This window comes from Pelmatolapia mariae, linkage group LG18 (assembly GCF_036321145.2).
Source record: "Pelmatolapia mariae isolate MD_Pm_ZW linkage group LG18, Pm_UMD_F_2, whole genome shotgun sequence".
Lineage (NCBI taxonomy): Eukaryota > Metazoa > Chordata > Actinopteri > Cichliformes > Cichlidae > Pelmatolapia > Pelmatolapia mariae.
In genome coordinates this window covers 4,702,893-4,729,041 of record NC_086243.1, presented here as the reverse complement: position 1 = coordinate 4,729,041, position 26,149 = coordinate 4,702,893, and the positions used below count along the sequence as shown (strand labels likewise).

Genomic DNA, 26,149 nt, shown 5'->3' with positions numbered 1-26,149 from the left:
GTGTCAATTTATATCTGTCTTCCTGCCATTCAGCCTGCTGCTCAACCACTTTGATCCAGAAGGTAACTGAAACAACTGCTGTTAAACTGCAAAGCGATTCAGTACAGGCATTCATGGTCCTCGCAGAATAAAATCTACTGACATCTTCTGTTTTAACTCCAGATTGATACCTTTGTGATTTTTTTTCCTTTGGGAAGTGGCTTGACAGCTATCACAGATGACACATCATTCATTCAGCATGGGTCATCAGGTGGGCAGCTGCCTTCGTGGATGTCTCATTAATTTAAGAGCAGTATATCAGATGACTAAATCACCTGAGGGCTAATACATAAACCCTGTCATCTTAGATGAACACCCTTCATATCCAGCCACAATTTTATTTTATGCCAAAATCTAGTTGCCCCTGTTTATCAATAATGAGTTGATATTTTATGCAATCAATAACAAATGTACCCTATAACTATGATACACAGAAACATGTCTAAAGGTGTTTTCATAAATGAATTTAATCAGTTTTTTCTTTACAATTATGAACTCTTTGGGATTCAAATATAAAAAAAAAAGCTCCCTATGTGTTTATGAGGCTTCACAAAAATGCTGCTAATCACCTGGGTGAGTCTAACTTTACCTTGCATAATTTTTACAGGGAAAATGAGCATAAGCAAAACAGAGCAGAGCTTTACACTGTTACACACTAACTTGATGACACTGAATGTTTCAGCAGACACTAAAGGACAATACCTACTAATGACTACGTGGACCTACCTCTTCTCTACAAACTAATCCTGTTCCCACATATTTTTTCTAAAACATAATAAGTCATGTTAACTGTTAATCTGGGTGAATCTTAAAGCTTTCCACCAACAAGCAAAGTCGGTTCTGCATCAAACTAATTACTGGTCTGTCCTTCAAGTAGAAGCGAGCAGCAGTCTTTATGCTCAAGGTCTACAGAGATGATCTTACAGTGAACCTGATCAGTAATACTGTTGATATTACTGTTGATTAAGTCTTGTGTGGACATTTTTTATCCGTGCACCAAAAAAATTAAAATTATATTATTACCTAAACTCTTGTCTTTGTGTCATATGTCTAAGAGCACCAGGGATCTTTTAGAGTAAATATTTAGACTTTTGCATTATTTACAAAGCTTGCTGCCAAACACGTGCAAAAAGGTTACTGTGTTTTTGTTTTGGAATGTAAAGTGTGAATCTAAAGGGCTCATCCATAATATATCACTTATGACAAGCACTGCTTGTACTACAGTCTCTTTCTGTCTCTCACTTTCTTTCTTTCTCTGGAAAACACATTAAATAATTAAAAACAAAACAAGTGTTCCAGCAGAAAAGATTTTTCTTTGCCATTAACTGGTTTGAAATTACCAGACTAATCGGTGCTGCTCTGTTCTTTACACAATTATGACTCTCAGAAAATTAATCTGAAATTATTTTGAACATTTAAAGATTTCAGTCATTTTCATTTTCAGAGAAGAGAATGTGTTATGTTGGGGTCTTAAATGCACAATAAATTTTATTTGGACAAAACAGAGCACCAAAGGTCACTACCTTGGTCTTCAGGACACTGGTGGAAACTTTTCTCAGGTTCCATATTTATCCACCAAAAAACTAAATCAAACAAAGAAATGACCAAAAGAGTACACTAGATACTGAAACATGCTGTGAAACTCTGCCCTGTACTGGTCATATTTGAGCATACCCCTGACTAATTTAAGTAACTTAAATAAATGTAATTAAATGGGAAAGTTCCATGTAGAGCATTCTCATTCCCAATGCGTAACATACCGACGATTTGTCACGTCCCGAGGTGTCTCATAGTAATGCGAAAGGTAACCTTCCGTGTCCCTATGATATGCTCCGGATTGTGGATGGAATCCAATAGAATGACGCTCCCGGTGGTAACACACACTCCAGCCGTAGATTCGTAGACTCTCTTGTTTCTGAACGCACAACATATAGACGGGTTGGGTGCCCAAAAGTGTAACATACCGACGATTTGTCACGTTTTGGGATGAGAACGTGTTGAACAGTGAGCATCATATTTTGGCTGGTCAATGAAGCATAAACATAAATGCTGAAGGCTCAGGCATACGGAAAAGGCTGTTTGAAATTTGATAGTTGGATTTATTTTAATTAGTTAGACACACAGACTATAACAGAAATAGTCTGCTCCACTATATTCATTTTATTATAGGAGTCTAACTTCTGGTTTTTATAAACACATGGCTTTCTTGTTATGTAGACATCTCTTTCTGGACTAAACCTCTGATCCGAGCATCGTTACTTTTAGCTCCACCCCAAAGTTGCCTAACAAAAAGCACAGAATGACTGCACACACCCGTCCCATGTCTCCAGTGAAAATCTGTTTGCCAGTGAGCATTTTTAAACAGAACAGTACCCAACCTACACTACACACAAAATAAAAGCATATTTTAAATAAGCAATGAGTTATTTTCTTATCCACCTTATTCCATCAGTCTGGAAGTTAATGTGATTTTAAAGTGAAGCACAAACCACACTCTGAGAGAGAGATCTTTCAGATACGGTCATGTGTCTGTGCTCATTTGCACCACTAGCTAACTTGCTAAAAGCTAGCTAGAGCATATACTGGATTCAATGATTTGGTTTCTGCTTTGTGTCCCGGACAGATTACAATGCTGCACACATCTCCAGTGATCTGGACCAGAGTAGGATCATTGTGGTTGTTAATCCACAGTTGTTGTAGATGGTCAAGATAACAAGCCAGTGAGACATGTTTCCTGCTTGCCGTGTCAGTGACTGTCGAAATAACACAAATTCTTCAGCACTACCTTAAAAATCACCTTTTATGGGTTGGGTGGGTATGTTCTCGATTTAACCCCCAACCCCAACCCCAAGTCGCATATCTGTCCATTTCTCATTAGAAATAAAGAGAATGCTCAGGGGCATTGCTTCCACTGTGTAATACATGTCATCAGTTGAGCCCGGTTTAACTCTGCAGCATTGTTTTGGCTCATTTACAGCTCTCTCTGCAGCCCACAGTCACTGCACACAGAGTAGATTTTCTTTGGACTTATGAACCATTTAACAATTCAAATGCTCTCAGTGGCTTTGAACTGCCAAGCAATTCTTTCTTTTTAAACTTTGGCATTTTCTCCTTTATTCATAAATGTTTTTGTGTTAGACTGCAGAATTTCATTGCCCTCTGAATCACGACCACCTCGGCAAAATCCTAAGAGGCCTGATTAAAACTCACAGCAACAACAATGAATAAAAACAAATGCTGATTACGTGAGGATACAAAACAAGTCAGAGAGTTGATGAGAGATAATAATAAAAGTCTGTTTTTACTAGAGTCGACAGAAAGTCTTTGCAATCCTTCAAGTGCAGCATTAAGAAGAAACTCCTTCAGGTACTTTTCAGCTTGGTGCAGTGGTCAGCAAAATCCTGCCCTGCTTCACTGCTCGATGACTCCTTTTATTTCTTTAGTTGGACTGTCATGACTCCCAAAGTAACACTGAAGAAAATGGCAGTGCAGAAAATGTCTCTCACCTTACATCTACCGCATCTTCCATGACTGTCATGTCTGTCTTGCATTTGGCTGATGGGTTGATGGCGAGCTCAGCAGGGGGGATGACAAAGCTTTTACTTAATGGCAGCCACATCCCTTCTCCTAGGGTGTACGTGAATCTGCAAGAGGACAAGAAAAGTAGATGAGAGTGTAAGGTAGGGTTGTAGGTTTAGGCTTTTCAGGGAAAAATAGATCATTAAGGCCTTTGAGACTGTTGGCAACCCCTTTCAACTTCCAGCTGCTAGGCAATTACCCAACCAGTTGGCGAGAGGCTGCTGGAAGTTGCTGACTTTTGCTAGGTGAAACTGTTTGCAAAGAAACAAAATGTTCACTTGCTCCCTGATATATCCCGCCTATTAACAGATGCAATGATGAAGAGCTGATTAGTGTTCTTCACCTATGATAATTATCAGGCAGGCACAGCGTGTCCTTTAAAATGGGTTTATTTTGTCAACAAAAATAGAGTTTAGCAGGCATTCATTATGTTGGTTTTGCCCTGTAACAGGTTCTACTTACACATACAATGACATCATTATTTCAAATTTTGGCAAAAGAAACAGCAGTCTAATCATATATATGAGACAAAATACCTAAGAATAATAAAAATAAATAATAATAACAGTAATAATAATAATATGATGACGATCTCATAAATGTTGTTTCTTTACATAGAAAAAACAAATGTAGAGAATACTACTTTTTTTGAATTGTGACTAAAAGTCATCAGAGTTATTTGAACTTACAGCAGTTGAAATCCTGTTTCTGTGAAGTGTTGAATGGTGAAAGGTTACTACAGTTAAACATATTACTAAGTAGCTCATGAATGGCAACTGCAATGTCTTTTTTGATTTGTGTCTACGAAGGTGTGCAAGCCTTACTTTGCATATATGATCGTATTTGTAAGGTGTTATTTGGCTTTAGGCCTCTAGTCCTGCAAATGTGACTTTTACAACAACTGAGGGATAAATATTTACAGCATATGAAACTTCAGCAGCGCAAACGCCAATAGTGAATTTGAGTGCACTGTTATTTCCAAGCAAAGAACAAAATCACGTAGTTAAAGATCTACAGTCATGGTTCTGGGTCAGTTTGACCCAGCATTCTGAGTTTCTTGGGTTTTGGTATTATTCTGTATTATGGTTTATGATCCGATTCTCTAGTTGTGCTGTTTTGATTATTATTATCTGGTGTTTCGGTTTAATTCTTCTTAAGAGTTTTGTTCTTAGGTTTAGATTCTGTGCTCCCTCTGTTCAGTGTCCAGTCTGTGCCTCTGTGTCCTGGTCCCACCTCTCCATGTTCGCTCTACTGCCATGTCTGTGATGTCTTAGTGTTAAGCTTGTGTCTCTAAGTCCGTGACTGTACATACATGTCGTATTTCCTGTTTTACTTTGATAGTCTTTGTGCTATGTCAGCGTGTCTACTTTTGCTCCCCTCGCCTCATCATGTTTAATTAGCTTCAGCTGTGTCTCCCTCCTGTTTGCCATTCCTCGTTTCCCTCTTTGCTCGTCGTCGGATCGTCTGCGTTGCTTCGGCATCTCTCCTGTGTGTCATTCCCTCCATGTCTCAGGTTTTAGGCTAGTTTTCCCAGTATAGCTTTTGTTTGTTCTTTTCTAGTTATTCTTGCCGTTTATTTGTAACATCTGTTCAGCCATAAATAAAGGCTCATTCTCTGTTAACATCCACATTCATCTCTATTGTCTGCGTTTGGGTCCACTCCTTTCTAATCTCCACACGGTTTGCTTGGCAAACCATGACATCTACATTAGGCGATAATAACATGGTTTTATACTTTTAATAGTAATATTCCAATTATATATGTCTTTACTGACATGTTTATTGTCTAATGTTTAAAAGCTTAACACACAGCTTATGTGGTCATTTTTGGAATTGTCAAGTGATTCTTTATATTTTTATTTGGGTTCTTGCTGTTTTTTTTACCATTAAGCAGAAAAAACAGTTTTATTATTTATTTACATGGTTAGGCTGAACTCGATGTAGCAGTAGTCTTTTAAGTTCTGCATCAAAACGGTAAAGTTAGTGAATGTTAAAAGTATAAAGGCACAAAAAGTTAAAAAGAACTGCAGAAGTGAGGGCTGTGTTGGTTTATTAAAATCTGAATAGAAAACTAAAGATTAAATAGAGACATCGAGGATATAATGGTTATCCCAGTGACTTATTACTGCACAACTTTAAAGTTGAGGAATTTAAGGGAAACACGAAACAAAGGAGAATGCCCCAAACTGAAAATGCAGTGTCTAAAGACTTTCAGTGGATGATTAAACCTCTAAACTTTAGATCCTGAACTTTTAAACAACTCCCATTAAACCCTGCATGTCTTATTAATGCTGAGTTTTCAAACTTGTTCCCAAAGTTTGAAGTCTCAAAGGCAAATTGCAATAACCTTCGTATCATCATCAGGGCATTTCTCACAAACCTTGGAAAGCCACCAGTCAGTGTTTCTGACTAATGGCATCATGTTTGTTACAGGTTATTTATTTTACCTTTCAGCTAAGTTATCCTTTTTGCATAACTCTTACTTGAGCAGAAGGGCACCGAGTTAATGGACAGACTGCATAGCAAATGAGGCACCCCGGCAAAAAAGGGCCCATAAGAGTTTCCCCCAAGACAAAACAGGGCTATAAATCTGTAAACAACAGATGGTTGGAACAAGGGCTTTAAAACAATTCTTTATTTGTAAGTCAATGGACATCATCAATCTTTAAACACTCTGCAGATGAATTGTAATACTTCAAGTTTTAGTTAAACAGCGCATGCTGATTAACATCAAATGCATTATTAGTGCTGATGAATAATTCATGGATACTTGTAATACAAAAAGGGGGGACTTGTTGATTAAATAGTTAACAGGCATTTTTCTGCAGACTAAACATATTTCCTCATTTACAATTGTTCAATTTGCATTTAATAAAATGCTAACGTAGCATAAGGAAAGGGCAGTGAATTGTGGGCGCTGCATGCATTACCAGTCGCTTTTAGAACCGAAGGATTAAATCACTATAGAAATGGAACACTTCATTATATCCACCCAATTACTCCCTTTGTTCCAAAGTTTAAAACGATTTGAGTGGATCAAAGTGTTGTTGCCTGTTTACTGCAAAACACTTGGCTGTAGCAAGTTAGTATAACATGGAAGTCCATTAAAATAGTAATATTTCCATATTGCTTCTCAAGACACTGTTGCGCTGTTGCTACCTCACATTTCTCCTACGGGACTGTGTATAGCAGGAGTGCTGAAATTCCCTGTGATGCGGTATGACGTATATGGGTGACCGCAGGACAAATTAGCAGCCACTTAATGAGCGCAGCTTTATAATGGACAACTGGGGACTTGTGTGCTACTCTACGACTTATTTGGTCCAACCTAAGAGAAAGTGGTGGTGGAAAACACTAAGAGGCCCCAAGAGGAAACGGTTGTTGAGTGGAAAACATGTTTGCAGTCCGCAGAGGAACTCCCTGCGGTTAATACTGTGCAAATAGGAAACACTGTTTGCGAATGCTGACTCTCACCATTTAGCTCCTCCAACACACAAGAATTTTGTTTGTGTTGTTAGGTTTCCTTTGCTTTACTCTCTATAGCGCTTCAATTTCACTCAACTAATTAGCTTTTGTGTTGAACAGTAATATCTGTTCAAAGAAACAAGAGGATGGCTTCGCAGGTCAGCGAGTGCTTGCTCAAAATTCAAGGTCTCTTCTAATGTGTGGAGCAAACAGGGACGTTTGAGGAAGTTCAAAGCTAAAAATGTTTAAATTAGGATGGATGGCTGTGTTGAAGCCGCCAGAGGACAACGAGATTTTAAACTATTGTTGTAAAAAAGGTGGGGAGCCTACTGCAGAAAGCATGCTGGCAGGCAAGGAAATGCATCAAAGCATCTCCAGGAGATATTACTGTGATTCCAGCTTCGAATGTGTGTCCCAGCATAGGGACAATGCTAACAATGATAAGAATGGTTCACATCAACTGTGCAGTCACACAAACTTGTTCTTGCTGCTGTGCTGTCATGAAAGGAGTCAGAAACTTGTAATGAAGGCAGTGGCACATTCCTTCTTAGATCTGCTCTTTCTCAAGTCGGAGAACTTGGCAAGAAAAGCAGTTGAGAATATTGTTAGATACCTCGGTCTCAGACAAGTGGCCCGATACCCTGATGTGTTGTTGTGAATGTGAGAATGGAATGATTTTCTCTCAGCTATATGTTCTCTTCAAGGCAAAAGCCTAAAGCAATGATCTCTGTCATAAGACACAAGGGAAAAGATTAAATATATATTGTAACGCTGTGTTTGTAACAATAATCTGTTCTTAAAAGCATAAGAATTTATAAAAGCAGCTGTAAATTAGCTACCTTTATCTGACAAAAGGCCAGCATTCACTTGCTTTTTCAATCTGAACCGACATCTGTGAACTATATCTGATTCTTTAGAAACTTGGAGATATGTTTGGTGCTTAGCAAGTCATTTATCTTAGCTGTTTGTGCTGTCATATATGCTAAATAAAAGGTGAATATCGTCCATGCTCGAATTTGTTTGTCTTTCAGGTCTTCAAATCAACATGGCTGCAAAACCACTTTACAGTCAACTGTCTAATTACACTTGAGCCTGTATGAATGGAGACAATTTATAAAATAAAAATCTTTAACAGTTGATGCAATAATTTTGTTAAACTAAAGCTCAAAGTCTGCACTTCAATCACATCTTGTTGGTTTGATTTAAAATCCACTCTGTAATGGTGGTGTAAAATTACAAAAAAAACCCCAAAACACTATGCACTTACGGACCTGAGAACCAATATGGAGTCAGCATGGACAGAAACTGTTCTGTCACACCCTTGACTTGTTCAGTGTTTTCAATTTCAATTCAAATGAAACATCAGCCATTGTTCCGTTGTAACTTTTTTAAAGTGATTTTTTAACAGCAGGGAAAACATATGCATTATGCATTAATTTCCACGATACTGCAGAGGGAAAAAAATGTACTCATGTTATCACAGTTTCATAAAAGTAATTACTGCTTAATATCAACCCTTGTCTGAAGTGGTCAACTAAATTAACTTTTCCAATCAATTTCATGAATGTGTAGCATTCAAATTGTTTTAAAAATCAATTCTCAACAGCAGAGCAGACAGCTTATGTGATGTTTCTCCCATCTGAAAATCAAACCTCTTTCATAGTGCATTTAAAACTGACAGAGTTAGAAGGTATTCTGCAGCCGGAGCTCAAAATCCTCCCCTAATCATAAGGGAGAGACACAATCAAAGCTATTGTACCTGAATTCTAACAAGTTATTTGACTGCAGCACCACAGAAAATGCAGTCAGATAAAACAAAGTTTTGTGAAGTTCTCCTTACCTGAAAATGCGATCAGAGGGTTGTTCTCCCATCACAAGATCAAAACCACGCTGGAAGATGGTGTAAGGCCAGGGACTGGCATGAAAAAAAAGGAAAGAAAAAAGAATAGATCAGAGGAATAGAAAAAAGGTGAGAGAGAATAAAACTGTGTGTTAAAATCAAAGCCTGCGAAGTGTTAAATTTTTCATTGTACCACCCTCCTAATCTAAACCCCCTAGACATCGAAACACTAGCCATGTTTCCATGTCTGACTTTCAGTTTTTCCCGCCTCGCAGAGCCCAACAAATCACAACCAGCATTGCAATGTGCACTACGTGTAAACATAATGATTGAAAAATGTGTTTCTCCAGCAGCTGACATGCAATGTGACTTTGACTCATATCTATTTACCAGGGGAGGGGATAAGAGAGGATGACAGGGTGAGACAGAATGGGAGAAAGGGTCAAAGTGAAAGGAGAGAGAGACGGAAGGTGATGGAGAGGGCACACAAAGGAGCCAGTGAGGGTGGGGGCATCAAAGGGAGGAGACAGATGCCAAGAGGCAGAAGCGAGAGAGGGGGAATGATGGAGATTAATGGGGAGTGGCAGCTCCGGGACTAAACAGTCTGCAAAGTGAGAGTGTAAGGGGGAGAAGTGACAGGGGACCGATGTCATTCTGAGCAAACTCCACCACTACTGTAAGCAAAAAGAACATCGAGGAAGACTAGAGCTGCATCCACGCCATAGGCCGTGGTCATTAAACATTTAAGTCACCCCAGGGTGCTCACTCAGTTACACAGGTGTGACAGGGACTCAGGGAGAGCACCAGGGAAATGAGATAAAGAGGTGCAGAGTTACGTAGCTGGGCAAAGGGGGGAAATTTCTGACGTTTCATAAAATGCAGACAAAGAAGAAAACATTTCCGACGTGCACTGAGGCTGGCGTGTGATACAGAGAATACATGCCTGCCGGCGACGTGATAGATTAGGGATGTATGATTTGACTTGTTCAGGCCATCATCACATTCACTCTTCTCACTGTTTGGTAGAACAATTTCAAGGTGCAGCAGAATCTAGTACCAGTCCACAAGAACTAAAGAAGTCACAGTGGGGTACCTTTTCATTGTTACCATTTGTTAACAAGTTGTTGCCCAGACATATTGCTCTGGAGCTAAACTTTAGTGGGTCCCCTCGTTCTCACAATACATCTCCCTGTGGTCATTGCATTTCTTTCTTTTTTCTAAGAAAAGAAATGTCATGAGCACTCTAGTCAGTCAATATGGTTTGGTATAAAAACACACACAGAACAAACCAAGAAAACTCCACGAGACAGTTTAAATTCTGAAACAGTTCCATTACAAAGTACTTCATTATTGATGTTATTTTCATAAACATGTGACAGCCTGCTACATATAAAAGGGCTGGATCCCATATTATCTTTTGCAGGTATTTGTAGGTCAGGCAGCAAACTGCCCCGTAAATCAGCACAGTCCTCTCTGATGTAGCTTGCTTTTTTTTGTGTGACAGTAACACCTCACACGCACACGCACACTTACACACACAGCGGTCACCCAGTGGTCAGCACTGTGGCACCAGTGTTCGCCAAAGGTCAAGGACTTTTTAAAGAAGCAGATGTGAACTCAATTAAGTGTTAATATAACTTCCTGGAGAAGAGCCTGAAACAGCATTTTTAAAGCCAAAAAATATCGAGTCATCACTTGGAATCATTACAGAACTAGTGACTTTGAGGTCAAAAGATGAAGAGATCATAAACCACATTAAAGCCACTGAAAATTAACAAATCTACCTATGGCCGAAAATGATTTAAAGATAGTACTAAAAGTCACGCAGCTGTCATTGCAGCCACATTACTGGATATATTATGGGTTCGGAGGTACATACCAACTTAATACTAACAGTTAAAATACTCTTCACAGCAGGTACTTCACCGCCTGTGGCTGCATTGAGTCTGCAAGAAATTACACCTAATAACTAAACTGAACACAGAACAAACATGAATTTGCTTGGCTTTAGAAAACCATGTTGTACTTCAGTACAATTTATTATTGCAGTTGTGATTTTTGGTTGAGGTGCTAAAATCATGCTGTTCACTTCCACAGGTGGAAGCTGCTGGAGAGACCCTCGATTGATGTATTCCCAAGTCTGTAAGTGACCACTGAGAGCAGCCGACAACAGGTATACTATGGTATCTGTGTTCGCTGGGGGGTAATTGTTGGCTCTCTGTCTGCAATATTGTACGATTTTGACCCTGCTAGGGAAAGTGCCTATGAACAGCAGACTTTAGGATTTGTTGATACATAAACTCAGTGAATAGAGCTGTAGAAATGTAAATCTGAACATTCTGCATAATAACACATCTAATCTGTTTTACGCAGTGACATGACCTCGGGACAAGCGGAGGACTATAAAACTAGGAATTGTATCAGGCAGACGATGACATCGATTATAAACAAATACCCAAGCAACAAAGAAAAATGATCTCCCGAAGACTATTTACAGTACACGGCGATGTGCACAACTGCACAAAAATATCAGCTGTACTTGTCAACATTACTGTTCCTTTTGATTCTTGCAGGCAAATTAATACCACTTGGTTTGATGCGTAGGGTGATTCCTTTGTTGTTCCACTGTTCGACTTTGGGATGGTAATGAGCAATCACAAACCATTATGAGGTGATTATCATAACTTACCCCTGATTGGGCCCCCACTCACTGCGGATGCAGAGGTGCTTGTGGACCGGGTCCTTCATGTAGCCGTCTAAGCAAAGGCACTCTCCTGCAAGCAGAAAGCCAGTGATTCAATCATGTCTTCATTATAGTCAAGCCTTGTTTAATTCATTAGAAATTTCCCTCTGCCCCTCTCCTTCCATTTCACTGCAGGAGAGCTATTCTAAAGATGAATCCTCTGTAGAGAAGCACTCTTAATCATCTCTTATTTTTAATGATGTATTCATAGGTGGTCTTTTTTTTTATTATGTTTTTTAGCTATTTTTGTTTAAATCTCACAAAGAACAGAAAAATAAATTCCTCAGAGTGTTGCAGCAGGAGAATATTTAATCAGTTGTTTCAGTACAGTACAGCCAGTCTCCAAATGGCTACTAAAAAAAGCGATGGCGCTCACTGCTGTGCGTCATGTCAGTGGATGGGTTTCTGACACACTGATAAGGACACAGCGTGTAAAGCACCGGCTCGCTCCGACACTGTCAGCTCATTAAAACCTTGCGGCATGACTCATTTTGGATTGATTTTTGACTCCTTCTTGATGTGCATGATGCTTCCTGACCCTAAAGTTCTTTTCAACCCCAAGTTTTAAAAATGTCGTTTTTATTTGTTTTTCTTCTGGAAATTCTTATTTTGCAACAAGACAAACTGAAGAGGCCAACCAGTAACCTAAAGCTACTACTTTTAGACATAAGCCGAGGATATGGCAAATTATTTCATCAAAAGCATAAAGGATATAGTATTTGTTTGTTTGTATTAGTTTGATTTCTAATAAATGGTTACCATACTTAAAATTCAATCAGAATTTAATTGTTAGGTTTCATTCAAATAAATGTCTAAATGGATCAGCCAGACTGTGACAGAATACTTTTTAAATCAAGAACTTACTTTTATTTGTCAGTTTGCAAGACTGACACTTAGCTAGCACTTGCCTTAAAGAAGAAATACACTAAGAATATTTTACTGGTAAGACAATTAGCACATATGTAATTTGCCAGCTGCCAACAAAATGAAAGCAACCTGTGATGAACACTGTGGTTCAGTTCCATTTTAGTCTCAGATGTCATCAAATTCCAAGGAAAGAAATATGATGCCGTGAATGCAACCATAGGATAAAGTGTTGAAGCTCTCAATAAGTGATTGCTCCCTTATCATGTTTCCAATTTCTGCTTGTTTTATGAGTAAATAAGAGAAACAGACGGTACAGTTACCCAGCGAATTCTAACATCGAAGCCTCAACCCACAGAGACTGCTAACAACATCGTATTGCCAGATAGCACAAAGGTACCGTGTCCATACCCAGACAAGTTTGAGTTGTTTTGAGGACCAAAGAATATTAGTCTGTTTCTTTTATTCTTGTGGCTTATCAGTGTGGTTACACAGTGGAAAAGGACACCCTAGAAGTAAATACTGAAGTTAACTTTGAGTCATTACTCCAGATGTCTAGACTTAATAGATTCTGTTTATATTAGTGTTTTTCACACTTATCAGACTGGTCCCAATGACTGAATAACATCCCCTACCCAAATGAGAAGTGATTAGATTAGTGATTAGTCTAATGAATTGTCACTTGGCACTGCCATTATTTACTAAAGCAGGGAGTGTCTTGGGTTGTAATTTGCCCAAATCCACTTAGTCCTCAGGCCTAAGGCCACAATTTGGTGCAACTTCTAATAGCATCAAATGCAGCATTGCCCATCTGTGCTGTTTAAAGGTTGAATGTCTAAAGCCATCTGAAACAGTTTCTAAAGCCTCAGATGTAGGACTGTTTGATATGCAGACAAAGTCACTAGGCAATATTTTAGAGGTGCTAAACCGACTACTCGATACAAAAAATACCAGTGTCTTACATGAATATGAATGTCCAATACCTCAGCAGTGGGACTCGTACAATGCTCATGCTCTGTGTTGCCATTGTCCTGATAAGTGAGGCCTGTGTGCTTTTTGTGCTGCTATCAGCTCCTGGGAGAAATGTCGGCCTCGACTTTATCCAGTATGATTGATGGGGCCTCACCTTTGGTTTAGATGGTTACTCAGGGGTAACATGTACAACATGCTCTCCTCATGCTCAATAGGAGGCAAGTGAAGAGCACAGGCCCTGGGCGTATACACCACTGTTAATGGAAAAGGTCAACTGTCAGTACCTGCCAAGCTAAAGGAAATCGTTTACTGACTTTTCATGCTAGCTGAATAAAAAAGAAAAGAGTCAGGCATCCTCATGATTTCAAGTCTGTCTATATTTTATAACATATAGATGGGGGTTATTTTCTAATACTGATTCTGTACTCAAGAGAGCCTCTGTGTGCTCTAGAGTTAAAACAACTCTTAGACCGGGTTCAGTAATGCCCGTGATCCCAGCAAAGTTTTGAGAAAAGAACACAAAAACAAGGTGAAGAAAGAGATATACTCTGTGCCCTTTTCAAATAATAATCCTGCTCAAAGGCTGCACGGTACATCCTCTCACAGAGTTCCTAAATATTGAACTCCCAACTTGTTATTGGCCCATTAAGTGCTGCACATGGGGCTGCAATTTAAACTAACTTTACATTACATGATTAAAACACTGACACTGGTCACGATTAATCTGCTGTGTTCATCGAATTTCACTCAAGGAAACTTACATTTAAAATGACTGCTTTATCACAGCAGTAGAATACCATTAGAGTTTGGTGTATTTGAGCTCATTACTCCCCATTAACTTATTACTTGTGTAATTGGAGTGTAATAAAATAACAGCTGTGTGGAGGGGTTCGAAAGAGCAGTGCAAGATATCAGTAGCGCAGCATGTTAGGATAAAAGATGTGAAGATAGACCAGAAAGACCTCATCATCTTCTAGTCGCTTAGCTACATTACGGAAGTTCATGCTCTACTCCTCAAGCTTTGAGTAATTATTCTTTTAAAAAGAATCACCTGGATGTGCTCTTCACTAACACCAGCTTTTCCAAGACTTTCCTCGTCGGCACTCTTAACATGTACATCCTGTAGCTCTGAATATAATTGCTACTTTGCTGCTCTGTTAAATGTGCAATGAAAGAATTGAAATGTTTGACACTGGAAAGCCAGTTTTACATGTTCACTGATAATCTAAACTGCATCCAAAAACTAATAACAATAATGCTGGAGCGGCAATGAGCTTTGTTGCACAGCTCCTGATCATTGCTAAATGGCTCATCTTACTTTAATTGCCATTTCATTGCACTCTCAGGTCACGGCACTCTGCTCAAACTTGTTTTACACTTGCAAGGTGTTACTTTCCATAATTGCTCAACATACAGCCAGAGCCACAATCTAGGCTTCACGCTTTATTCTCACTGAATTTCACTCTGCGATTTGTCACCTTTAAAAACACATACTGAACCTATACAGTACAAATCACCCTCAAATAGCCTGAAACTTGATCTGTCCTGTGGATAGCAAAGACTGCACTGGACTAGTCATGTATTCACTTAAAACTTGTAAAAACTTTTTTCTTTTTGCCAACATAAAAGTATTTGTTTGACTGACAGAAGACAGAACAAAAGTCCACAGAACTCTGTGAAGATCTAAAAAGGAAAACTATATAAGTTTGAACGGTCTGCTGGAGCCATTTCTAAACAACTGCACATTCCAGGATCATCAGTTCAAGTTATTTGGGTGTGTCACATCTTTGCCAAGGTCTGGAGATAGACCCAAATTGTCATACACAGATGAGAGGAAATTGGTTAGGATGTTCAGGAATTACCCAGGAACCCACAAGGCTGAAGTCTGCCATCAACTGGAAACTGCTGGAACACAGCATAGAGAGGGTGCCAACCAAGAAAAGAAGACCTTCGAGCTTGACTGAAATTAGCAAAGACAAACCAAATTCCTCCTGGATAAAAGTTTTATGGTCAGATGAGACAAAGCTGTCAAGCATGGTGGTAGTAGCATCATGCTCTGGGGTTGTTTTACTGCTACTGGTACTCATACATTGCACAAAGTGCAGTACTGAGGAGTACTGGAGAAGGAGGACTACCTCCAGACTCTTCAACCTCATCGCAAATCAACAGCTAGACAGTTGGAACTTGGACACATTTGGGTGTTGCAACAAACATAAATCAAAAGTACTCTTAGAATGGATGAAGCAAGCTAACATTATGGAACGGCTTCACAAAGCCCCAACCTTTCCACAGGGGGAAAATAACATTTTAAAACATAATTAAAAGCCCAAATTACAATGGCATTCATGCCTATGACTACAGCTCTAATAAATTTGACTGTGTGAATGGTTAAATGATAAATAAGTGAATGTTAAGTGGTTTGACAAACAAAACATTCCTGTGAAAATGGTCAGGTACAAAGACTTGCCTGAAAATGAGTGAAAAATCAGTAGTATTATATGTGGTGAAAACACCACTTTTAAAGCATCCCCACCTCTTTTAGTGTCTCACAGGAGCAGCACAGAAATTGTCACAGCCCATCTCAGTTTTCATCAGTATATTCTCTCAGCAGAAAAGAGGATTGGATTTAAGCTATCTATAGCACCTTTGCAATCTCCTGGCAGCCTATACACACTTTCACTCATTGTCATGTGTGCTATCCCACTGATAAACCTGTATCTAACCTTACATGTGCACAATGGCTCCTTTACAAATTAATCACATAAAAAATATAATAAAATTGTTGAAGCCTGCGGCTGGTCCATATATCATTTTAAGAGTGGGGAGAGTGGAGGTTTGGGTGTGTGGGTGAACCTCAGAAATTATTCCAAGAAGAGCAGGCATGAGACACACTGGCCCAGCTTTTTGATTCATTTAAAGGTCTCAGAACTTACTCTGTATTGCCCAGGGGAGAGTTAGGCTGCTGAATAATGGATACAAAACAAGGAAGACACTTCCACCGCTTTAAATGTGAGACTTCTTCTTGCACTAATAATCAGAGTGATGCAGTGGCAGAGACTGTCTAAGAAAGCAAAAATTACACTGTTCTGTCTGCATTCTCCCTCGAGCCATTACAGATATAAGCATGTTTGAAAAAAATTTCTACATATGACAGTATGCATTTAATTGATTGGTGTATATCTGAAAGCTGACACAGTTTTCATAAAGAAATTTAGTTGTTTTTTGGAAGCTTTTTATGCATTGTAAAGCTTTATCTTGAAACTTGAAGCCAGAGCTATTTCTGTATGTGGGAAATTGCCCAGGGAAAAATTTACTGTCAACACCTCCATAGGAACAGGGACCACTTTATATTTAGCACTTTGATTTTAAAATACTCCCTGACAAAAAGGTTAGAACAGAAATTGAAGAAGTCATTTATAATAGGCAATTATTAAAATGATCTGATTGATACTCTTTGAATACAAAGACGTACAGGCATCTTTTTTAACACTAACAAAGAGAAGAGAAATTAAACACACCATTGTGTCTCCTATTAATAACATATGCTTGCAAGTATTGAGCAAATTTGAGGAATGAGATATAACTACATACACAAAGATCAAATGCTTCTAATTTATTAATTTATCAGAATGTACTGTATAAATCTGTTTAACACACTACATTTAGTCCCATACTGTAAGATCAAAATATATACAGGCAGTGAGACTGATAAAGATCTCACTAAACAGCAACATGTTTTGCTATTATTTTTATAAGCAAAATATTCTCATTTGAATTTATAGTTTTGTATGTGGTTTAAATATAAGAAGTAGTCTTGAATGATCAGGCTCGGTCACATCTTAGACCCCATACTATCCCAACTGAAGCCTTCTCCCTCAGACTGCAGGCTTACTTGTGCTTCCTAAAGTTTCCAAAAGCAGAAACGGAGGCAGAGCTTTCGGCTATCAGGCTCCACTCCTGTGTAGCCAGCTCTCACTTTGAGTTCATGAAACAGACACCATCTCTCCTTTTAAGATCAGGTTTAAAAGTTTCCTTTCAGATTAAGATTGTAGTGAAGGCTCCTTCAGGTGACCCTGAACCAAGCCTTAGTTATGCTGCTGCAACCTCAGGCTGCTGGGGAACCTCCCATGAAGCACCTTTTCCTCATGCAGCTATACGCCACTATTCCATCACATTAACTTGTGTCCACTTTCTCCTGTAGCTGTTTGTTATATCTCTATGCTCTTATTCCCATTAAGCCCAAAATCATGAGATGACTGCTGTTGTGAACTGGGAAAAAGTAATTTGTATGGAGGGAGGAAATGTTTGAAATCAGTCAGCTTAGTATGAATTAAACACAATGTTTATTTTTAGGTGTCTAATAAGATCATATTTGTATTCATATTTCAATTCAATTCAATATTATTTATACAGCGCCAAATCACAACAACAGTCGCCTCAAGGCGCTTTATATTGTAAGACAGACCGTACAACAATACACACAGAGAAAAACCAAACAATCACATGGTCCCCTATGAGCATGCACTCCCTTTTAACAGGAAGAAACCTCAAGCAGAACCAGGCTCAGGGAGGGGAGGGGCCATCTGCCGCAATCCGTTGGGGTGAGAAACACATATTTCAGAAACACGTTTAAGATTTCACAGTGAGCTCACTTATTTAACCAAAAGCCAAAAGTTTAAAATAAAACAGTCCACTATTGTGTTTGCATTGTTTACTTTTTGAGTTTTGTGTGTTTTATTTATACACTTTCCCATCAATCAGAACTTATTATCATGTTGCTTTTGCATTTATGATGTTGTTTCAAGAAAACAATCAGGTTCACTTTTATCACACTGCACTGTACATTGCACTGTTCGGGGCGGCACCGCGAGCTCAGCAACTTGTGTAGACACATGCAAGCAGACAAAACAGGAGGACATAAAGATCTTCACCAATTTTCTAAAAGAAGTAGAATAAAAAAAAACCCCAAAACAAAACACTGCGGATGAAGAATAATAAAAAAAACAAATCAAACTACATCAGAAGTATTTCCAGGGGGCACTATGACGGAGGAGGACGGAGCACGCTTGTTAATAGCATTAGAATTGTGACTCATGATGTTGCTAAAGTTGGCTATTTATTAGTAGTGTTAAGTTTTTTCTTTGTTTACAACAACTTTATGAGTCATAAACTGGTAATAAAAAGAATGTCCTCGCCATGTCCATTACATCATTTTTGTGTCATCAGGATGTTTTTCTTTTTTTTTAATACTCTTTATGTTTTGTCAAAATAGTGAAGCTGTTTCATATAATAAGGTTAGTGTTAAACAAGGTTGTTATGATTAGTATTTTTTAAAATTAGCTTTAGTTTATCTGAAGTAGACTTGTTACACAGTGTACACAGAAGATTTATTAGCCTTCCCCTCAGCAATAATCATTAGCACTTTGTGCAAGAAGAGAAATTTAAGAAATACATTAGATGTGGGCTATTTATCTATTTTAGATTAAAGAAGTAAATAAGATTATTATTATATGAGACTTAAGTTAAAATGAACAATAATAGGCGACTAATGAACAAGGTCTGCATATAAATGTGATTTTAGAGGGTAACCATCTAAAAACTTTCTCTGTTGAAGGCAGGTATGGTGAGATAGGCATTAGCTAAGACTGTAAGTGAAAGTTACAGATGCGACTTTTTCCTTTCTCTGTTTCTGGAGGCTCATTTTTTCTTGTTTTGCTGTAAAACATGCTTTTAGTTGTGAAATTAAAAAAATTGATGGCTGGTTACAAATTTCACTCTGTTCAGAGGGAACACCAAATATACCAGACGACTAAGGCTACGTCCACACTAGCCCGGATAGATTTATGTCTGAAAACGCTCCGTGTCCACATTAGCGTTTTCAGTCATTTTCACAGAGTTGTGCGTCCACATTGAAACGGCCGAAAACGCTTACGTTCCAGTACTGCGCATGTGTGAAACACAAGAAGATTCGGCCTGCCTCATTTCTGTCTGCCGCTTACTTACTTTCCGGCTCTCTGAAATGTCACGGCAAAATGTTGAGGAAAAGCACCGAGTTTTTTAAATGGACTAACAATGAGGTGGAGTTGTTGCTGTGAGTAACACAAAAGTACAAAATCGCAAAAGCGAGTGAGAGTTAAAGAATTTGAAGAAAAGCTATCTGGAGCATGTACAAACTGATATTAATCTTTAATAGGACTGTCAAAATTGAGAGCAAGCAAAACTGCTGTATAATGCCCTCCGCTATCTTGGTTTAATTGGTCACATGACTGCATCGCATGACTAAAATGTGTCATAATTTTGAAAAAGTCTCAGTTTTCGCTGTCAGTGCTTCCGCATCTTCAAATGTATGCGTTTTCGAGAGCGTTTTGCAAATGCTGCGTTTTCCTTGAGTGAAAACGCGTCTTAGTGTGGACGGGAGGCCAAAACGGAGAGAAACCAAGTGGACGTAGCCTAATGGATACAGCTACGACAAGCAGCTTCACATTGTGGCAAATTACTCCATAACTAAACTAAATCAGACTTCAAACGCCTCCAGTAAACCAGTGCGTTTCAAATACAGTTTTTTTCTTACAAAAAGCCTAAATTTACTGTAACTCAAAGAAAAAACAAAACAAAAAAAAGACTAGACTTAAACAAAATGTTGTGCTTACTCAATGAATTTAAACAGAAAATGTCCTTAATTAACCCGATTATCAACCTGTCACAAAATGTTGTTGTAGGCATATTCTGAAAAAAAAACCATGAAAACTAATTTAAAAATAAAAATAAACTATACTTTGTTGTTTTTTAGAATTTAATTGTAAAATACAATGATTTTCATATCATTTCAACCTTCTAATTAATCTGAAAGCTTTTATAGTAAAGCCTGCCATATCTCAAGAGCAGCAGCATTTTATGTAACAGGTCATAATTATAACTGTATTAATATCAGCTCTCTTCAGGACTTCACCCGTCCAATGGAAGTCATGAAGAGAGATGATCAATAAGTTCACTGCTAGTTAATGTTTCCACTCAAAGCTGTGAGAAGAGCTGGTAGTTCTGGCCTCGGCTCACCTGTCTCGGGGTCACACTGATGCTCGCAGGGATCCAGGAGGCGTCGTCCACACAGCTCGTTCACCCAGGGCCCGCTGGCATTCTGCTGATAGTACAACAAGATCTGGGCCGGGTTGAGCCAGTCTGAAGCATCCAACTGGCTCCCCTGGAGCAAAATGAACCTTGACCCTGGGTAGGACAGAGGAAATGGAAGACACGGAAGAGAAGGGAACAGGAAAGAAATGTGAAATGGATAAGATGGTTGAGGAGAAGGACAAAGGTAATTGAAGGGTAACAAAAAGATGGCAGGAATGGAGACAGGGGGAGGGTGAAAAAGCAGGGATGAATGAGAAGGAACGAAAAACAGAACAGGACACATAAAAAAGCCTGACTTTGAACAAAATCTTCAAAGCAAATTATCTTATTTATCATATTTTTTACCACTTATTTCTTTATATTTTCTATCATTTCTAAAACCGATTAACAACAACAACAACAAAAAAGACAAGGTCACAGCACATATTGGACCTTACAAGTAAAATATCTTCAGCTAAATATAATGACAGCAAGCACCACATTTTAGTGAGGCAGTTTCTATGAGAGAAAAACAAATTAGGAAACCTTCAAAATTAATGTTTTTTGAAAAGAAAATGTGATTAAAAAATACCAGATTTAAAATGAAGTGGATCTGGAAAAAACATGAAAACTTTATACGACATTACTTGTTATTTTTAGTGTGATTAAAGTATAAGAGCCATAGTGCAAACATGAAAGCTGCAAAATTGAAAAGCAAAACTTGTAAACACTCCGAAAGATTTAAACAGAGGAATATCCATAATCATACAAATAACAGTTTGTATGATCCTAACATGTGTAAGGCATGATCAGCTGGATTTCCAAATGTACCTTGATTAGGTTGATGGTCTTGGCTGACTGAAACACATAACTATAGCTGGGTGGGTAGCCACCTCGAAAAACATTTGATTCTTGCTGTTTTTGTTGTTGTTTTTTTCTACCAAATTCTATTATTACTGTGGAGAAAATAGAAGCAGTGAGGGCAGAACTGGCATCTTGACCAAAACAATACATTCTGAAATGTTTAATTGTAAGAAACATCTTTGCCTACTTCAAATCGTGGTGACTGTTGTTGTGATTTAGTGCTATAAAAAATTAATAGTTATTCATGACTATATATTTGCTTACAAACTGTATAGAGTAAATGCTGATACAATACAGCATTTACGGTGGATTATTATGTCAGTGAAAGCCAAATTGAAACAAAAAAGTCTACATTTTCTCCCAGAAAATTGTTTTTTGAACCAAGGTCTCAGGGTTTTTGTAAAACGATTGTTATATCTGTCAAATTCATAACGTTTAACATAATTCCGCGCTATGCATCTCATCTCTTTCACTTACATTGTTCAGTGTTTGGCCCTTCTTTTATTTTAACAAAGTATGGCTGTCTGTGAAACAAATGTTCCCCGACCCTGAGAAGTCCTCCGCAGTGCTCCTCTTTCTTATTAGTGGTTGTTATGACACAAACAAAGCATCAGCTCAACACTTTCTCTGTGATAATAAATGTATAATAATGATTATTGGCACGACTATGGGCCGACACATAATTCTGAAAAGGTTAAAGATGAGAGAGTACAGCTATAAATGAGTTACAACTGGCGCCACGGCGTTGTTTGTTTTCTATGTAAATTTCAAAGTTTGTGCATCTGATCAGTGGAGGTAAAACTGTTGAGCACTGGGCTAACATTCTGTTGCCATAATGCAGGATAATGAGGCGAGGACTGCCTGTGTTACTGCTGCTGTTTAATTTCAAACCTTTCTACTTATGCTTTAATTACCTCGTGGTTGAAAGCTGCAGCACACAACTTTCCTCTTAAAAGGTATAATCAATTAGTTCCATTGAATACACTTAAAGACTGAGGTCTCCGGGGGTTTACAGCTCAAATGCTGTAAACTAAAGGGAGCTCGTATGCAAAATGTTTTCTACTGAGTTTGTGACTGCCTGGGAAAACAAAAGCACTCTTCCATGTTCCAGGACACCTGACACAGGAGGTGTCTCTGGAACACTTGGTACTGAGAGTTATCCGCTGTGTGATCTCCGTAAATTAGCAACAACACTCACTAACCAAAGCACTGTCCATTTGCAAACACGGGATGCGCTGGGCATTTGCTAACCCAAGCATATTTAATGACTTGTTGGCAGGCTCTGTGTGCCCTAGTTAGTGCCGTCCTCTTTGATGATTCCCTTAGAACTAGAGCACACACTGCAAATGGCTGGACTCATCCTGTTAGCTTAATTGTGGAGAGTCATAAAACTGCCTGGAAAAACTTTGAAGACACCAGCAGTGTTTCTGTTTTTATGACACTTTTTATGTTCTATTTGAGTTTTCTGGCAACTATGTATGCACTTTTGAAAGATGAAATGGATTTCTGTGTGAAACATAAATGCTTTATATATGGTCTAATATACAATGAAGAATTCATTTATCAAAATAAGAAACTGTAGCCATCTTAACTGAGACATTCATCACATCGTGATGTTTGACTCTCACAGGAAGCCACGTAGGCCTGAAGGGACTCCGAGACCAGAATTATTAACGTGAGCACCAGACTTAAGAGCAGAATTAATCGCCTGTGTGCAGCTCTTTGGTCACGTTTTAAATAGAGCAGTTATGTTGCGTTACTTTGTGCAAGTACATCACAAGTACAACAAGCCCCCCCCCCCCCCCCCCAAAAGAAACATGGTGCTGGATTGCCATCCTCCAAAGCCTTGGAATTTCTATATAAAAAAAAATATTATAGAAACTGGAGCTCTGAAATACCAGGCGCATTAGCTCTGGTGCACTATGGTAGCATGTTTAAAGGCTAGCACACGTAACATCACATTAAAATTTCACTCATTTGTGCCTATGTGCACTTTCATTGCTAGAATGGCAATAGACTCTGGCTTTTTTTTGGTACTTTGCGCTTAACTTTTTGGATGCTTGCCTTCAAATTTCCCGAGGTTGACTCAAACGCCCAGGTTCTGACAGATAAACATCTATAATGGCAGCATAATGGCAGCAGAGGCATGACCGGTAACATGAATCCCCAGCCACTACTTGGATGGGACTCTAGGCCACAGCATCACTCCTTGAGATAGCTTCAGATGTAATTGGGAAACCTCTCACAGGAGGCACAGATGGTAAAAGTAAATCTATTTCCAGCAAATACAATCTGAGATGATAAACGTCAGCCACCTTTCTATTCCCGACTCTCCAAGTTAGTGATAGGAAAAAAAAAGTTGGCCCTGTTCTTTGTTATGTATCTTGAAAAGCAGTAGATATTGTTATCCCGCGTAACTACACAAACATCTTCAGATGATTACTTTCCCCGATGCGAAAGGCAAGGAGAAAGGTGTGACTCTTTATTTTGGTACTTTTCTTTCAGTATTTGAAGTCAGACACATGCGCAGCTGTTGGCATTAATAGCTTCTTTCCCCAGTGGTAGAATCCAGATTTTCATCTGATTCACCGTGACATCAAATCAAGTCTGATGAGACTGTGGAGACATTTATGGAAACATTCTAAATCGATCCCAGTTTTGTAATTCAACAGGCGAATTCGCCATCTTTCATCTCTCCTTTCAAAGTTCCCTCCCTTGATGCCTCCCTGGAATTTTAATATCGCTGGCAGGCCAGCGTGTACCACCGGAAAGCAGCAGCGTTCCGAATCAAATCAGACCTCTAGATGATAGATGAGCAAGCCTAGTCACAGTCTATAATATATCTGGACTGCCAGCTCACTTCAGTGACAGCTGAAAAATGCCAATGAGCCAACAGGAGCCAACACTTGGCTCCCGTGGTGCTATTTTTTTTTTTTTTTTTTTGCAGGTACTACATTGAAATTCATTAGCGAGGTGGTTCAACATATCAAAAAGTACCAGGGGAAGCGTGATGGAGGTTTGGCTGTGGGTGGTCATTGCGACCGAGCAACGATGTGCTCCGATGCTTTGAGGGCACATCTGTTATGCGCTGCGACATGGGAAACCCAGGCAGAGGGTGGTCGACCTGGCATTTACCTTTGTCTTCGAGAGAGCAAAGCAAATCAGCAGCTCGACCACAAAGCACAGGCACTCGGTTAGCGAGACATAGTGGGCCGAACTCCCCGGAGAGTGACGAGGAAATGCAAGCTCAGCGCTCCCTGGGGATGTGCTTGGGAAAAGGCTGCATCCATATTCCGTGGCTGGTGTAAGGCCTTACCATCAGCAATGAGGTGCTCCGGAACATGTAAGATTACCCGGACTGAGAGGCTGCAGGAGAGGTGAGAGGAGTAAACCAGGCCAATCACGCAGCTGATGACACTGATCAGAGTCAGGGTGGTCTTATTGATGGGGCTCCGTGGGGAACCTGCTGCTAGAAAGAAATGAGAGGGGGGGGGGACAGAAAGAGTAGAGAACTGTGAAGCAGATACCACACTTTTCCCCAAGAACCCCTCCATCAATACATGCACACTATCACACAAACATGTACACACATTGCCTACACAGGGAGTCATTTTACAGTTATTTTACAAACAAGCAAAAAAAAAAAAAGACAAAAAAACCCCAACAACATGGGTCTAAACCCATAAAAAGGTCCTTAGGATCAAAACCCTCAAGCCTCTGGGAAGTTGACACTAGGCACGGCTCAGTGGCACAGAAATACAGTTTACCTTTGAAGGGTTTTAACATCCACGCTGGAATGTGTGGAGGGAAAAAAGAGAGAGGTTGTTCTTCAAACCTTCCCTCTTTCCTCCACTTTCCTTTGCCCCCCACCCCCGCCCCCTCGAAAGTGAGAACTCTCCCCTTATCTCTTTTGCTCCCCAGTGCAATGCAGAAAGTGTCAAAACTGACCCCACACCCACGCATACATGCACATACACACAGAAAAATATCACAGTGACCTTGAATGTAGTCACGCAGGCTTTGTTTAAAGTGCCTCTTTTTTCACTAGCTGAATAACTCTAGATCCCATTGTCACTTTTAAATTACTCTGGCAGAACTTTTTCATTCAAAAAATGCCCAAGGCAATCCTTTAAACAAAAGCCAAAGTAGAAAGCTGACCTATCACTAAATGTTTAAAGCTAGTTTATTTAATCAAGTAACTTACCCAGAAACTGGATGCAGGGCAGAATTTCACCCCTTTGACTTCCTTTTCAGTTATTTTTCAGATTTTACAAAACCTCTCTTCAGCGCACATTTCTGCCTTCTATATAAAAGAGTGGAATGTCTCATTCTTCACATCCTTCTCTCAAAATTTTCTATACATGAAAAACCAACTTTTGTCATGCCACATGAATCATCCTCTCCTCTGCATCTAAACAACATAGTTTGTTCTATTCTTAAAGCTCAGTCTAATTAAAGGTGTTGGCTACACTTCTGGAGGCTTTGCTGTGTTTGTGACACCTGTGCACATGACGGGGGAATAATTGGCTTGGAGGCATCGTAACAGCTTGTAACGCCTTCCGACAGCAGCTATTATTTTGAGGCCAGTGTCACATTTTTTTACTTGAAAAAAAAAATCTTCTCTGTCTCTTTTCCACACCCCATTACTGTACATCAAAGTTGCAAGGACATGGCAT

At 39.1% G+C, this 26,149-nt stretch overlaps 1 protein-coding gene across 9 annotated transcripts in view; it reads right to left on the bottom strand.

The window, feature by feature from the left end:
- astn1 (astrotactin 1) overlaps positions 1 to 26,149 on the bottom strand; it is a 435,323-nt gene that overhangs the window by 252,834 nt on the left and 156,340 nt on the right. For 6 of the 9 annotated variants that reach the window (XM_063461088.1, XM_063461091.1, XM_063461092.1 and 3 more), the window contains 5 exons: positions 24,790 to 24,939; positions 20,556 to 20,723; positions 11,613 to 11,697; positions 8,924 to 8,998; positions 3,546 to 3,683 (listed from right to left, as the gene is read on the bottom strand). In XM_063461088.1, the coding sequence (XP_063317158.1) occupies positions 3,546 to 3,683; positions 8,924 to 8,998; positions 11,613 to 11,697; positions 20,556 to 20,723; positions 24,790 to 24,939 (616 nt within the window). Of the gene's footprint in view, positions 1 to 3,545; positions 3,684 to 8,923; positions 8,999 to 11,612; positions 11,698 to 20,555; positions 20,724 to 24,789; positions 24,943 to 26,149 lie in introns of all 9 variants that reach the window. The other 3 variants (XM_063461087.1, XM_063461093.1, XM_063461089.1) reach the window with 1 other exon arrangement.